Here is a 15031-nt window from a genome sequence, read left to right as displayed (position 1 = left end):
TAGATAGACAAATAGGTCAATGAAAAACAATGAAGGTTCTGGAAATAGACCTGCACAAAGATGTTAGATTAATTTTTCTTAAAGGTGCTGAGGCAATTTAATAGGGAGAGGAAAAGTTTTTCAACGAATGGTGTTGGAACTGGATAAACATATGAGAGGAAATAAACTTCAACCTCTACCTCACCCCATGCATAAAAATTAATTTGAGATGTTCCTTAGATCTAAACATAAAGTTAAAACTATAATACATAGGAAAATATCTTTGAAAATTTGGGGTAGGAAATGATTTCTTAGGACATGAAAATACTAATCATCAAAAACAATTGATAAATTGGTCTTCATCAAAATTAAAATGTATGCTCATTAAAAAAATGCCAGTGAGAAAATGAATAGACAAGCCACAGACCTATAAATCAACAATAAAAAGACAAGCATATTTTTTAAATGGACAAAATATTTGAATAGACACTTCCATAAAAAAGATATATGAATGGCCCATAAGCACATGAATATGTACTCAACATCATTAGTCATTAGTGAAGTGCAACTTAAAACCAAAAGGAAATACCATTTCCCACCTACCAGAATGGCTAAAATTAAAAGACTGACAGCACAAAATGTTGGCAATGATGTAGAGTGATTGGAACTCTCATGCATTGCTCCTGGGAATGTGAAATGGTACAACCACTTTGGAAAACCATTTGATAGTTTCCTAAAAAATTAAGCATATACCTACCAGCAATTCCAATTCTAGGTATTTAAGCAAAAGAAATGGGAACATATATCCACAAAAATATTTGTACAAGGATGTTTCTAACAGCTTTATTCATAATAATCCAGAAGTGAAAACAGCTGTAATGTTGTTTATCAGTAGGAAAATGGATACACAAATCATGGTGTATTCATGTAATGAAATACTACTCAGCAGCCAAAAGTATGAACTACTGACATTTGCAACAATGTGGTTGAATTCCAGAGACATTATGTAGTACCAGGTGATTCTGTTTGTGTGATGCTTAAGATCAGGCAAAACTAATCTATGGTGATGGAAATCAAAGCGTTGGCTGCCTGTGGATGGTGGATTGACTGGAAGAGGGTGCAGGGAAGTTTTTGGGTAATGAAAATGTTCTATATTTTGATTGGGGTGTTGCTTTTATGGTTGTGTGTATTTGTCAAAACTCATTGAACTGTACACATAATTTCAATAATGTAAACTTTACCTCAATAAAACATTTTTTAAAATAATAACTGAGCCCTGGGAGAAAGTCTGGTCCCCTCCCCAGGGAAAGTTTACCTGTTCCACACATCCAGCCTGGTAGTGTCACTTATCATTCTTGCTCTAGACTGCTTCACTGTCTATCACCTCTGGCTTCTCCTAACCAGGGCTCAGACCAAGGTATCTCCCCTTTATTGTTCCTTAAATATGGTTATGTTTAGCATAGCTTCCAAAAGTTTGAGGATAACCTAAGAGAATTAGGATGCAGAGAAAGAAAACTTCTCAATTTACTAAATGTTTGATTAATTTTTATGTGATTATTAACTATGTGCCAGACATAATGTTAAGCATTTTTTAAGATATTTACTCTATTAAGCTTTATAACAATCTATGTGAAAGGTACTATTATTAACCCCGTGTTATGGAAGAGGAAACCCAGACACTTTGAAGAGCTCAGCCAAGGTCACATAACCAGTGTAGTAGAGCTGGAATTTGAACCTGGGCAATCTGGCTCAAGTGTCCATGCTCTTAACCACTTTGCTATGCTGCCCTTAGCATCCTGCCCTTCCTTTCAAGGGTCCCCTCTGTCCATGTTGCTGGGCCTTTTCACCTCTGCCAAGCCAGAGTCCTTATCATGGCCTTTCTTCGCAGTCCAGGGCCCTAACTCCCTAACCTCTGGTCCTCTGGCCTGATGTCTTTGCCAGAGGAAGCAAAACGTCATTGAGTCCCAGCAATCTTGGCAGAGATGCCCACCATGTGGCATCCTTTTGCACTGTTAAACAGGATAAATACTTAACTTTACAATCTCAACCAATCACATTTGAATTTCTCAGCTGGTTTAAAAGCCCAGAACTGAGTACAGGAAAGTCTCCTCCAAAAATATTTGTCAGCATCTCTTCTAGAATACAGAAACTACTGGAGCTTTAAACCAGCGTTTTCTTGTTCTTGCTACACATACGAAAAGGCCTATTTATAATCCTCCTATCTATAGCTGGGAACAGCCAGTAAAAGTTTTGAGTGTGCTTTGAAAAGTGTAAAGTACTGTATTCAAGTAAAGCATCATTGTTTTGTTATTTTTTTCCATATGCAGGAGAAGTTGTGAAATTAGACCACAGAGACCTCTTCTTTTGAAGCCCCCAGGGACCCCATATAAGTAACTCTAAGCTCTCAGTCATTCTGACAATTAATCATCATTTATTAAGCACCCACTAAAACAGATGCCGGGTGATTCCAGCTGAATCTTGACAGTATCCCAAGTGCAATAGCACTGAGAATTTGTAGTCAAGTGGCTTTTTAAAGTCCAAGTGAGATGTCTCTCATTCAACTAGCCGCCATCGGAGCTCCCTCCCCCCAGCCAGAGTGGCTGAGATGCTATCAGGGTGACCATGTCATTTCCAGCCTGGGATCTTTTGTGATTTTGGCCTCCATATCTTCAAAGGATCAAAGTGCCCCTCAAGGAGGGAGGTGACCTGCAGCCTCTGCTGGGCTCTTTGCCGAAGGAGAAGGCACCGGAAATCCAGCGTCTGCAGGAGGAGTGGCAGAGCCAGAAGGCCAAATTGCAAGCCCAGGTAGAAGGACAGCCGTGGTGGGGATGCACCCTCATCCTGAGTGAGACCCTACCTCTTCCTTAGTCTTGCAGACAACCTTGGAGATGCATGCAGGGCCTGATTCTTGTTCAAGCTGGGGAGGGTATTCCAGGTCCAGGGCGAGGTGGGATTCTTGGTTCTGTTTATTTATTCATTCAACACCTGCTATGGCTCATGAGCGCCTGCTAGGAGCCAGGCACTCTTCTAGGTGCTTGGATATCGTCAGTGAACAAACCAGACAAAAGTCCTGCATTACAGAGCTTGTATTTTAGCAGAGGAGGTGGATACAGACAAAAAATACTAGACAGGAAATAAGCAAAGCACATAGTATATTAGAACATGTTAAGGGCTTCAGGAAAAAGAAGAAACAGCAGGATGAAGGAGATTTGGAGGCTGTCTGGTGATGAGGGTGCGTATAATGCCAAATAGGGTTGTCAGGGAAAGCTTCTGTAAGAAAGTGAGGTTTGGGCACGGGGGGTGCACGCAAGGGAGGCTGCTGTGTAGACCTTTGGAGGGTTTTCTGGTCTCTTGATTTCTCTTGGGTGGCATACGTTCCAGCCCTTCTTCCCTGTTCCCTGGCATCCATGGCTCTAGCTGAGGAGCCCCCAGGAGAGCTGGCTGTCCCCGGATTCTTTACGCTTGCAGCTTCTACCCCTCTCAGAGTTCCCTTGGATAGAGGAGGCTCAGCTGGGCTGCGGAGACGTTCAGAAAGCTTTTATATTTAAAGAAAATCCCAGGCGGGGTGAGGGGCACAGCCTGAGGTCGGATGCTCTGGCGGGCAGGTCTTGCAGATGCAGCAGGCTCTGGAGCAGTGCACCAGCAACTACAGGGAGGACCTGCGGGCACTCAAGCAGCTCTCCGACCGCGAGCTCCAGGAGAGCGTCCAGCAGAATCAGGTGGCGAAAGCTCAGCTCGAGGCCGCCCACCAGCGAGCGCTCCGCATGCTCGAGAAGGCCAAAAACCAGGAAGTCAAGGTAAGGGTGCTAACGATGACGTCCACTAACTACTACCGAGCACTTGCTGTGCAAGCACCTGCTCGGCGATTTATGAGGTGCCTTATGTACATTATCTCCAGTCCCCACAATCATCTTACGAGGTCATTATTATCATATTCTCTTTCTGGATGAGGAAAGAGGCTCAGAGAGGTTCAGTAACTTGCTCAGGGTCACACAGCTAGTAAGTGGCAAGACAAGGATTCAGACTCAGGTCCCTTGAGCTTCTGGTACTGCTTTTCCCCATCTTCCCATGATCTTGATATTGTAAGAACAACTTGCTTTCATGACTTGGGCAATGTTATGCATGATGTGTGCTAAGGAGTCAGGCTCAGCCTGGCAGCTGAAAAGAGGAGGGCAACCCAGAGTTGAGAAAGACCAGCTCAGCAGAAATAGACCTTCCGAAGGGCTTGGAAAACAATGATGACCTCGGCGATGTGTAATCAGCAGGGAGGATCAGGCACCTTTCACCTGTCACCTCTACCTTCTGCTTTCTCAGAAGGCCTTCCCTCCCTGCTGTCTCAGGAGATGGGCTCCTACTCTTACTGTTACAGATAGCACACTGTCACCACGGGCTTCACACAGCGGGCTGGCTTCACACGCTAATTCCCTCTTTATATGATCAAATTCACCAAACTGGAAGCCCCTTGAAGCCAGGAACCATCTCCACCTGTCCATTACCGAATCCTCTCCTAGCTCATAGTAGCTAGGTACTCAAGGGTCTCACTGAATTAAAGCCTCAAGTTTAATTTCCCCTTCTATAAATTGGGGATATTGAGACCCACTTCTTTGAGATGTCAAGATGATTAAATGAAAAAACGTGGGAGTTCTGGTTTTAAGGTGGCAAAATAAAGACTTCTGAATTCTTTCCTATTGGAAATGCTGTAAAAAACCAGTAAAGACACACAGCAGAAGCATATTCTGTTCAGATGAAGCTGGGAGACATCTGTACCCTTGAACCACAATATATGAGGACAGGAAACAAATGGAGACATAGTATATGACCGTGCAGAGCAGAGAGGCTCAAACCAAGGTGCCTGAAGACAGAGAAGGACGAGAATCAAGCTGACAGTGGAACTCAGAGAAGCCAGGAATTGGAGGCACCAGTTGAAACAGAAGGCAAGAGTGAGGTGGAGGGTATGACTCACCTAGAAGCCCAGATTCCCAGCTTACCCAGCACAGTCAGCCAATTACCTCTGTCTTATTTAAGGACAAGAGATTGGGGTGGGGGGCAGCGATCCCTGGGTAAACTAAGCCAGAGAGACTCTGAATTAGGAAGTACCAGTCACAGAGGCTGGGATGAGGCTTGCATCTGAGACTAAGTTTAGGTGAAAATCTGTGTACTGAACCATTCGGTGGACTACAGTCACCTCTGTCACACCCCCAGCAATGCTTTCTCTGCTCAGCTCCAGAAAACAAGCAGCTAGAACCGAGATCCCCAGAGGAACTCACCATCCAACAGATGCCCCCCTGCTGCACCACCCCAGGTACAGATGGAGTTTCTGATTATCCTTCAGTGCCCACTCTTAAATATGAAGAGACAGCAGAAGATTACTAAACTTGCGAGGAAGTCTCTAATGGGAGAGTGGGAATCCAAGATTATCAAGAGGAAAAGAATGAACTCAGAGGAAATGGCTAATGTGGGGAACAGAAAAAAAAATTCAATGAGGATTGATATCCTCAGAATTAAGAGATTAGATTTGCATCCATGAAACAAGGACAACATGTTATTTGCAAAGGAGGGGGCAATTAGAGCAAGAAAGAGTTCTTTTAAAATAAAAAACAGGATAGCAGAAAACTTAAAAATCAGTAAATGAGTTGAAATATAGAAAATGAAGAAACCTTCCAGACAGCAAAGTAGAAAGACAAAGAAATGGATGATGGGAGAGAAGGAACCAGAAGTGTAGAAACACAATCCAGGAGGCTGATATCTAGCAAATAGGAGTTCCAGAAAGAGATCATGGAGGGGAGGAGATTTTCAAAGAAATAACAGAATGAAATTCCTATAAGGAAATGAAAAAGACCCGACCCAGGCTTGTCTTGAAACTTCAGAACACCAAGGAAACAGAAGAAATTCTAAAAGCTCCCAACGAGGAAAATTGGTACCAGCCTCAAAGTACTTGAATCCACATGTCATCAGACATCTCAACAGCAACAGGGAAGCAAGAAGATCATGAAGCAATTTTGAGAAATTCAATTAAAACCATTAGCAAGAGTGAAAATTGAATAAAAATATATCAGACAAATGAAATATTAGGACATTTACCTTCTGTTATCAGTTTATGCCTCTCAGCTCTTGATGCCTGCTTGCGATAATGATCTGGATTCTTTAAGCATTTCTCCTCCTTTACAGAGAGCACAGTGTTAAGCTTTGTCAGTAGAAGGCGCCGGAGGCACCTTGCAGGAAGAAGGAGGCTTCTCTTCCTGGTTCCGGCAGTTGCATTTTTGCTCTGTTTCTGGCTTCTGTTGCACAGTTGAACAGAGTTCTGGGTGTGTGAGGACATCAGGTGATACTCCCCCAGTGACTTCATGGTGATCTCGTAGCCCTGGTCCAGGCCCAGTGACTACCATCCTGTGGCCTGCCGATGTGGACACCACAGACTCCATCCTCACACCTGCACACCCTGACTCTTTCTGGGCTCCTGCCTGTTGGCTGCTGTTGCCTGCACCCCAGAAGTTTGTTTCTTGCAACGCTCCCAAGGCAAACACTGTTCCCTCTGGCCCTCATACCTGCATTGGTGCCCCCGTTCCCTCTGGGCACCTGCCTGTCTGTGGCTCACCAGCGCTGTGGAGGGTTACTCCTGCTTGACTCTGGCCTGGGCAACCTGGTGGTCTCCATCTGTGAGCTGCCACCACACCTTCTCCAACAAGGTCTGGATCCCAGGCTGGGGAAGGGCTCCCTCTTCCAAGCTTTCCCTTTCTTGAATGCTCTCCCTCAGCCTCAGGATACCCTTCAGAGTTCTCTTTGCATCTTTACAGTTACTCTTCTATCAGAGCTTAATAGTTCTTTAGATTCAGTTTCCCTTGTTTAAATTACTGTGTGGTTTCTGTCTCCTGTTGGACCCATACATCTTCCATACACTTTTCCTTAGAAAGTTCCTTGAAGAATATCCCACCAAAACAAGGGAGCAAATCAAGAAAGAGGAAAGAAAAGGGATCCAGGCTACAGAGAATCCAACACAGGAGAAGGAAGGTTTTAGGAGCCCAGGTATGCCACTGGCTGAGGGAACAACTCAGTCTAGACTGGAGCATGATGACTGAGGGCTCTTGAAGAGATGCCTCCGAGGAAAAATAGACCTGGTGGTTTCTCTGACCGATTTGGCCATGTGAAAGATTGTAGTGAAAGTATTTTACAAAGCTTTTAGAGGTTGTAGGAAGACTTAGCCAAATATCCAAAGAAAACTAAGCAAATTAAAAATGCAGTAGTTATTAATGCAAGGAAAAACAAAACTATGTATAAGGTAGATTTTAATATTATAGTTCATTTAGCTCAGCAGTAAATGGTACTTACTCACAAGAAGGATAAATACTGAATATATTTTACTGTATTTAAAAAAGCAAGATAACTGTATATAAGGAATGGAAGGGGAAGAATGTATGAGACCAAAATCCTCATCCACCATAATGGGAAGACAATTCATAATTTCTAAAATAATCAAGATAGAGTGGGGCTTCCCTGGTGGCGCAGTGGTTGAGAGTCCGCCTGCCGATGCAGGGGACGTGGGTTCGTGCTCCGGTCCGGGAGGATCCCACATGCCGCGGAGCGGCTGGGCCTGTGAGCCATGGCCGCTGAGCCTGCGCATCCAGAGCCTGTGCTCCGCAGTGGGAGAGGCCACAACAGTGAGAGGCCCGCATACTGCAAAAAAAAAAAAAAAAAAGAGAGCAGAAGGAAGGTACTATCTTGTTAATGGCGGTAAATATCAGAAGAAAGAACTACAGGAGTTGCCAGTGGCTGCCTCCAGTGGGCAGGATGCAGAAGGAGGAAGAAAGAGGGCTAAGAGGTGCTGGTTTTCCTTTTTTGAAAATATTATTTGATTCTTTATACTATGTGCATGTATTGCCCCAATAAAAATATAAAATAGGCTTTTTAAAAAAAGAAAAGAAAAAAGAAATGAGATCATGCAATGTGGACTGCTTGGCACTTAGTAGGTGTTCAAAATTTGTGAGTTCTGGGACTTCCCTGGTAGCACAGGGGTTAAGAATCTGCCTGCCAATGCAGGGGACACGGGTTCAAGCCCTGGTCCAAGAAGTTCCCACATGCTGCGGAGCAACTAAGCCCATGCGCCACAACTACTGAGCCTGTGAGCCACAACTACTGAAGCCCGTGTGCCTAGAGCCCATGCTCTGCAACAAGAGAAGCCACCGCAATGAGAAGTCCGTGCACGGCAATGAAGAGTAGCCCCCGCTCGCCACAACTAGAGAAAGCCCACACGCAGCAATGGAGACCCAATGTAGCCAAAAATAAATAAATAAATAAATTTATAAAATTTGTGAGTTCCTTTTCTTCCTTTATTCTCTTAAATCTTTTTCCAGGTTGGCTTGCAATCTATAAGGGCTCAGGCTGCCGAGATTCCCAGGTTATTTGCTGCTGGGTGGGTTGGCCTGAGCTTTACCCCTCCAGGCTTTAGGCCTCAATCTCCTGCAGGAGGCAGAGGAAGCACAGAGGGCTGGCCCACCTGCAAGGGAGGTGTCCCAGGGCCTCCAACTGATTGGAGGAAGGAAGATCTGGTGGTGGGAGAGGGGGAGGGTGCTCTGCCCATTGGGGGGACCCTGCAGTTCTAAGCCCCAGTCCCTGGTCACCCTGGAACCAGATTCACGGGGTCTTTATTGCTGGCTCCAGTCTGCATGGGATGGTTCCAGAATGAGACAAAAGAGACAGGTTGCAGTTCTCGTTGGAGATGGCAGACATCTGGTCATTCCTAACACAGGATAGTGATTAAGAGTGGGATGCCTGGGTTCAAATCCTGGGTCTGCCACTTAGGAGGAAAGAGAGCTTAGGCTTCCTTGTGCCTCAGGTTCCTCATTCATAAAATGATGGCTAATAGTATGTACCACATAGGACCACTGAGAGCGTCAAAAGAGATAATCCACGTAAAGTGCTTAGAACAGTACATGACTGAATAAGAGCTTGTCTTAGTCTGTTCGGGCTGCTCTAACAGAATAACACAGGCTGAGTGGCTTATAAACAACAGAAATTTACTTCCCACAGTTCTGGAGGCTAGAAGTCCAAGTCTCAGACTCGGACAGATATGGGGTGTGTTGAGAGCCTGCTTCCTGGCTCATAGATGGCCATCTTCTCACTATAACCTTACATGGCGGAAGAGGAAGGGAGCTCTCTCTGAGGTCTCTTGTATAAGGGCACTAATCCCATTCACGAGGGCTCCACCATCACGACCTAAGCACCTCCCAGAGGCCCCACCTCCTAATTCCATCACATTGGGGAATAGGTTTCAACATATGAATTTTGGGGGTGGGGGGACACGAACATTCAGTCCATAGAAGAGCTCAATTTTAAGAAGATCCACTCTTCTTACTCATGCTCATTTATTGAGCATTTACCTTGAGCTACCATCGTGCTGAACTCGGGAAATACGAAGATGATTAATACAGTCTGCCCATAAAGAGCTCACCTCTAAGGGGAAAGGCAGCCACTCAAACAGGTTGCTGTAATTCAGTAAATTGGAGCCATGAGATGGCCGCGCATGGTATTTTGGGAGCACAGGGGAAGGAGACTTTATATAGGATGGAACATGGAGAGTTGGGGGTGAAGTCAGGCCGCTTAGGAGGCCCCAAACCAGCCACAACAAGAGCAAGGCAAACAAGAGGCTAGAGCAATTTGCCAGGGATGAGTGTCTGACTTGATATAAAATCTGGCAGCTAAACCCTGCATGGTCTTCACTGCCAAGGGCTTCTGAGCCAGAAGGCAGGCAGGGCTGACCTGAAGACGCCGGGTCAGAGTGAGAGAGTTTGGCTCCATCTTTTACAAACCTTTGCTTCAATCTCTCCATTCACATTCCCCGAGGGATAAAAAGGTCACCAGTTGGAGTTCTCTGAGCCTTGCAGCAAGTGCAAGAGGAGGAGAGTATCGGAGAGTTTGAAAAGTGCAAGACTTTTCTGTCTTATTAAACTCAACAGGGGATGACTGAGTTTCCCACGAGAGGAGTTAAGACCGTTTTTCCCCATTTGCTGGGGAGCAGCAAAGCAAAGACGCTGCGGTCTTCAGGTAGCTGCCTTGCCTGCTCACCCCTAATGGGAGCCTCATGCATTTGCCGCAGTCCTATTTCTCATTGTTCCCAGGGGCTGCATGAGGGAGCGGGTAGGGCTTGGGCCCTGGACGCCGCCGCCCATGGGTCACACTCCTGCCCCCGCCACTACCTGTCTTCAGTCATGGTGCTTCACCTTTCCGAGCTGCTTTCCTCCTGATCCTGCATCTTTTCTGTGTGACCTTGGGAAAGCTAATTCATCCCTCCCAGCCTCAGTTTCCTCACCTGAAAAGTGGTATGTGATACTGGAACTCTCTGTTGCCAAAAAAAAAAGAGAAACTATTAGTTTCTTACTGCTGCTGTAGCAAAATTACCACAAACTTGGTGGCCGAACACAGCACAAATTTATTATCTGACAGTTCTGGAAGCCGGAAGTCAGAAATCCTAAAATCAAGGTGTTGGCAGGGCTGTGTCCCTTCTAAGGGCCCTATAGGGGAGAACGTGTTTTCGTGCTTTTCCTATAGCCAGTGTCTGTCTGTCTCTTTCCTGCTCTCTTCCTCCTAACACCAAATTCCCAACGATTGGCCCAGCTTGGAACAGGTGTCCACTCTGGTCCAGTCAGCTGTGAACAGGGGTTAGGTTCACACAGCACAAAATGGCTGCTGTGGCCAGGCCATCACTGTCATTCCAGATGGGCAGGGGAGCATTCGCTGTAGCCTGATAAGCCCTCCATCAGGGAGTGGCGAGTGCTCAGGGCGGGGGCCCCAGCACAGAGGAGGAGCTAGGCAAAAGGGACAGGTCTCCCCTCTGTGCCCACTTCCATGCCTCCTTCCTCCCACTTTTGCCCACAGGCCACAGAGGAGCACTTGAAGAAGGAATCCAGCCGCAGCCTCCAGATCCAGCACCAGGCGCACCGGCTAGAGCTACAGGCCTTGGAGGAGAAGGCCCAGCAAGAGCCCCAGGGAGAGCTGGAGAGGATGCAGGCTCAGCAGGCGCTGTTGCTAGGTACGCAGCCAGCTGTGCACCCAGCAGGGTTCACACGCGGACACCAGGGGCAGCAGGGGGCCCAGGGGTAGGGGCCGGGGTGACTCTCCCGGCTCTGACACCAACAAGATGTGAGATGTGGGACAGGTTGCCCTCAGCCTCATTTTCCTTTTCTATAAAGTGGAGTTACACTTGTCCTTCCATCATAGAAGCATTGTATGGATTTGATGAGATATTAAATATAAAATGCTTAGCGTATAGCATGAGCCCAGTGAGTGCAGTTAATATCATCGTCATTACTGAACATAAGCCAGATCTCTGAGCCTTCGTGAGAGTTTCATGAGATAACCTCAAACGCTCATTTCTGAAGATTTCTGCAAATTTGGGGACTTAGGCCCCCAGGCTCCTTGCTGTTCCCTGTCCCCGCATTATCCCCAGCATGAAACTCACCTCCTCTTCAGTTTCTACAGCAAAAACCTGTCACACAAAGCATTCTAGAAGTTTCCAGAGGCAGTAAAGATCTCCAGAGCTAAATTGTCTGGGCTTGAAGTCTGACTCCAGTGCTCACTAGCTGTGTGACCTCAGGCGAGTTACTTAACTGCTCTGTGATGCAGTTGCTCATCTGTAAAATGGGAATAATAATAGTATCCACCTCACTGGGCTGTTATTAGAATTATGTGAGTATATACATGGGAAGAATAGAGCCTGGTACATGGTAAATGCTATGTAAATGTTCACTGTCATTATTGTTGAATATTCCAACTTTGCACGGCTGACTCTAAGGGCCTCTCTCCATTTTTGTAGATTATCTCTCTCCCTCATTTTCTCTTTTACTCTCATCTTCTTTTTCACTCTTAAGAGCAAGACCAATGCCCTCCTTATTTCATGCCTAGCATGCAAGACCATATTGACCTTTTTCTTTTTTTTTTTTTTTTTTTGCGGTACGCGGGCCTCTCACTGCTGTGGCCTCTCCCATTGCGGAGCTCCGGACGCGCAGGCTCAGCGGCCATGGTTCACAGGCCCAGCCGCTCCGCAGCATGTGAGATCCTCCCGGACCGGGACACGAACCCGTGTCCCCTGCATCAGCAGGCGGACTCTCATCCACTGCGCCACCAGGGAAGCCCCATATTGACCTTTTAAAATATTTCTTCAATCCCAGACAGGGCTCTCCTTAAGAGAATTCTGGGAAGAGCATTTTCTTTACCTCCATAAGTGAATAAGTTCTACCTGCTGCTTGGTTGAGTTTTCATTATACAGTATGTCCTGTTCACTGCATGTCAGCACGTCAGCTCTGCACGTTTCCGGATGAAGAGGAGAGAGAGAGAGTCCCACAGATTTCCTAGTTAGCAGCTACCCTGGAATGAGGCGGCCGTGTGGGAAATGCTAAAGTTAGCAGCATCTAAAGGAAACGTGGGCTTCACTGGTATGAAGCATCAGAATACATTAAACTTTTCTATGTGTTTAAATACTGTCCTTTTCAGAGAACCTTAGTAAACTTATGGGAAATCTTTTACAACTGATACGCTTTCACAATATCATTAATTTTCACTCTAAACATCATTTATTTGTTCTACAAATATATGTTGAGCACTTGCTTTGTACTACAGCCTGTACTGGGTATCTTATGGCCTCTAGGATTATTGGAACAATGTTTCAAAAGTAATTTGCAATAACTAAAATATGGTCTCTGAAGTCCATAATAGAAAATAAAGTATCAAGTTTACTAGCACTTGAAAATCATCTTCTCTTTAAAATTTAATAGCTCGGACTTCCATGGTGGCGCAGTGGTTAAGAAACCGCCTGCCAATGCAGGGGACACAGGTTTGAGCCCTGGTCCGGGAAGATCCCACATGCCGCGGAGCACCTAAGCCCATGTGCCACAGCTACTGAGCCTGCGCTCTAGGGCCCGTGAGCCACAACTACTGCAGCCCACGTGCCTAGAGCCCGTGCTCTGCAACAAGAGAAGCCACTGCAATGAAAACCCTGCACGCGGCAACAAAGGGTAGCCCCCACTCGCCGCAACCAGAGAAAGCCCACGCACAGCAACAAAGACCCAATGCAGCCAAAAAATAAATAAATTAATTAATTAATAGCTCACTGAATAGTGTCTACTCCATCAGAGAATATTCTTTTTGAAATGATTGTTTTCTTTGCCTTTTGATCATGCTGGTAAGCGTTACACTATCAGAAATCACCTGCTAACCTCAGAGGAGAAATTCAAGTTTCTGGCTGTACTGGTCCCTGAGTTAAGGAGGGCATGTACATTTCTCCTGAATGATTCTGGTTTTAATCATGATCCTGTTGGGATGACATGACATCTCCCACCTTCACAATCCAGCTGGGACCTTACATCCATGAGAAGTAGAACCTGTGCATGTTTTGTCTCCTTAAGTATTGGCACAAATACCAACATTTCCGATTTGAGACCCGCACCCCCAGAAGAGGCCACTGGGTCATTTGCTAATTCCCTGTTCTTCTTAGTTTTCTGACTTGGTGCTGAGGTCAGGTGTTGCCTCGGGGTTCAGCTCTGGACCCAGGCTGTCGCACCCTGACCCACCACCCGTCCTAACTAACCAGCAATGGCGAAGCAGGTGGTCCCAAGGGAAGAAGAACCATGGAAAGTGTTGAATCCTGACTCTACCGCTTATTAGCAGGGTGGCTCTGGGCTACCTACTCAGCTTCTCTGAGGCTCTGTTCCCTCGTCATAAAATGGGAGGGATAATACTGGATAGGATGGTAGTAGGGCTTAACTGAGAACAGTTTTCAAGGGTTTAGCACATTTAGTGCTCTATACATGGTATTGTTGTTACTGTTCTCTTGAAATACGTAAGTAAGTTTGGGGAACTCGAACCAGCGCCTGCAGCAGCTCCCCACTGCAGCCCACCCCAGAGACTGTGGTCCCTGCAGAAGAGACTTTGGCCTCACCGTGCTCCTGACTTTCCGATGCTCTTCCTTTTGCAGAGGCCCTGAGGCAGGAGCTGGCGGAGCAGCGGGCTGCCTGCTCTGAGCATCAGAAGGACTTGGAAGCGCTGCAGGCTGAGCTGAGGGCCCTGGGCAGTGTGGGCAAGCGACAGGCCATCAGCCAGTGTCCAGGGGACATCGAGGACCGTGCCAGCACTGCAGAGGTCAGCACCCCTGCCCTGCCCATGCCACACCCTTCTTGGAGCAGTGTCAGGGAGAGGCTCTGGGTGCTCGGTCACCCCCTGTCTGAAGGGGGAAAGACCCTCTCTTTCCACAGGCCTGGAGGGGACACGATGAGCCTGCAGGCTCCCATCTTTGGAAAGCAAAAACAAGTTTTAAGTGCAGTGTGTTATTTTAAATGCAGATGCAGTGGGATCTCAGGGTGTTGGTGCCAGACAGGGTCCGTCCTGTAGACCTGCAGAGAGCTTTTCAGAACACCTCCCCAGACAGACTCCCTGTCTAGACCTCCCTGTTCCTGTGAGGACAGGTGAGCTTGTCACCAAAGGTCAGTGCTGACTCTCCTTGAACTTTCTGGTCCGACTCGGCCCATCATCCCCCTCCTTGCCCTCCATAATTCCTACCTTGCTGGGTAGCACAGGGACCTCCTAACAACCCAGGCATCTCTCCCTAGCCCACCACATACGGCTTCAGGTATTCATCTAAAGTGCATCTGTGTAAAGCCTTCAGTGGCTCCCCACTGCTATGAGAATAAGCTCCCAATGGTCAGTCTGGCATTGAAAAGCCTTTACCCACTGGCTGCATATCCCCCTCTGCTCTAAATGCAGGCTCTGCATCCTGCCTCACTGCCTTTGCATATACCCTGCCCCTGCCTGGGACCCCTTCCTCCCTCTCCAGTGCCCAGCTGATCCTTCAGTGCCCCGTCGATCCCTCCATGCTACGGGCCTCCCCTGCACACCCGTGACCTCTCTACCTTCTGGGCTCCTGGAGCACTTCCTGTTGCAATAGCTCAGCTGGCACCCGCCTCTCCTGCCTGTCCTGTTGGAGACCCGTCGCTTCATGGATGCCCTTGTTTCCTCGCCTGGACTAGGCATCCTTTGAGAACAAGCCATGTCTGCTTCATCTCGTCCC

The 15031-nt window shown here is 46.9% G+C and overlaps 1 protein-coding gene across 3 annotated transcripts in view; it reads left to right on the top strand.

Annotated features, from left to right (window-relative positions):
* Nucleotides 1-15031, top strand: part of FAM184B (family with sequence similarity 184 member B) — a gene marked incomplete at its 5' end in the record, with an annotated part of 114202 nt that overhangs the window by 87294 nt on the left and 11877 nt on the right. The window contains 4 exons of one of the 3 annotated variants that reach the window (XM_082838230.1): nucleotides 2655-2784; nucleotides 3585-3776; nucleotides 10849-11002; nucleotides 13943-14106. In XM_082838230.1, the coding sequence (XP_082694356.1) occupies nucleotides 2655-2784; nucleotides 3585-3776; nucleotides 10849-11002; nucleotides 13943-14106 (640 nt within the window). The remainder of the gene's footprint in view (nucleotides 1-2654; nucleotides 2785-3584; nucleotides 3777-10848; nucleotides 11003-13942; nucleotides 14107-15031) is intronic. The other 2 variants (XM_082838231.1, XM_082838232.1) reach the window with 2 other exon arrangements.

This window comes from Leucopleurus acutus (genome assembly GCF_964270905.1).
Source record: "Leucopleurus acutus genome assembly, chromosome: 4".
NCBI lineage: Eukaryota > Metazoa > Chordata > Mammalia > Artiodactyla > Delphinidae > Leucopleurus > Leucopleurus acutus.
Note: the sequence above shows the minus strand (reverse complement) of the source record. Positions and strands in the feature narration are given on the sequence as shown.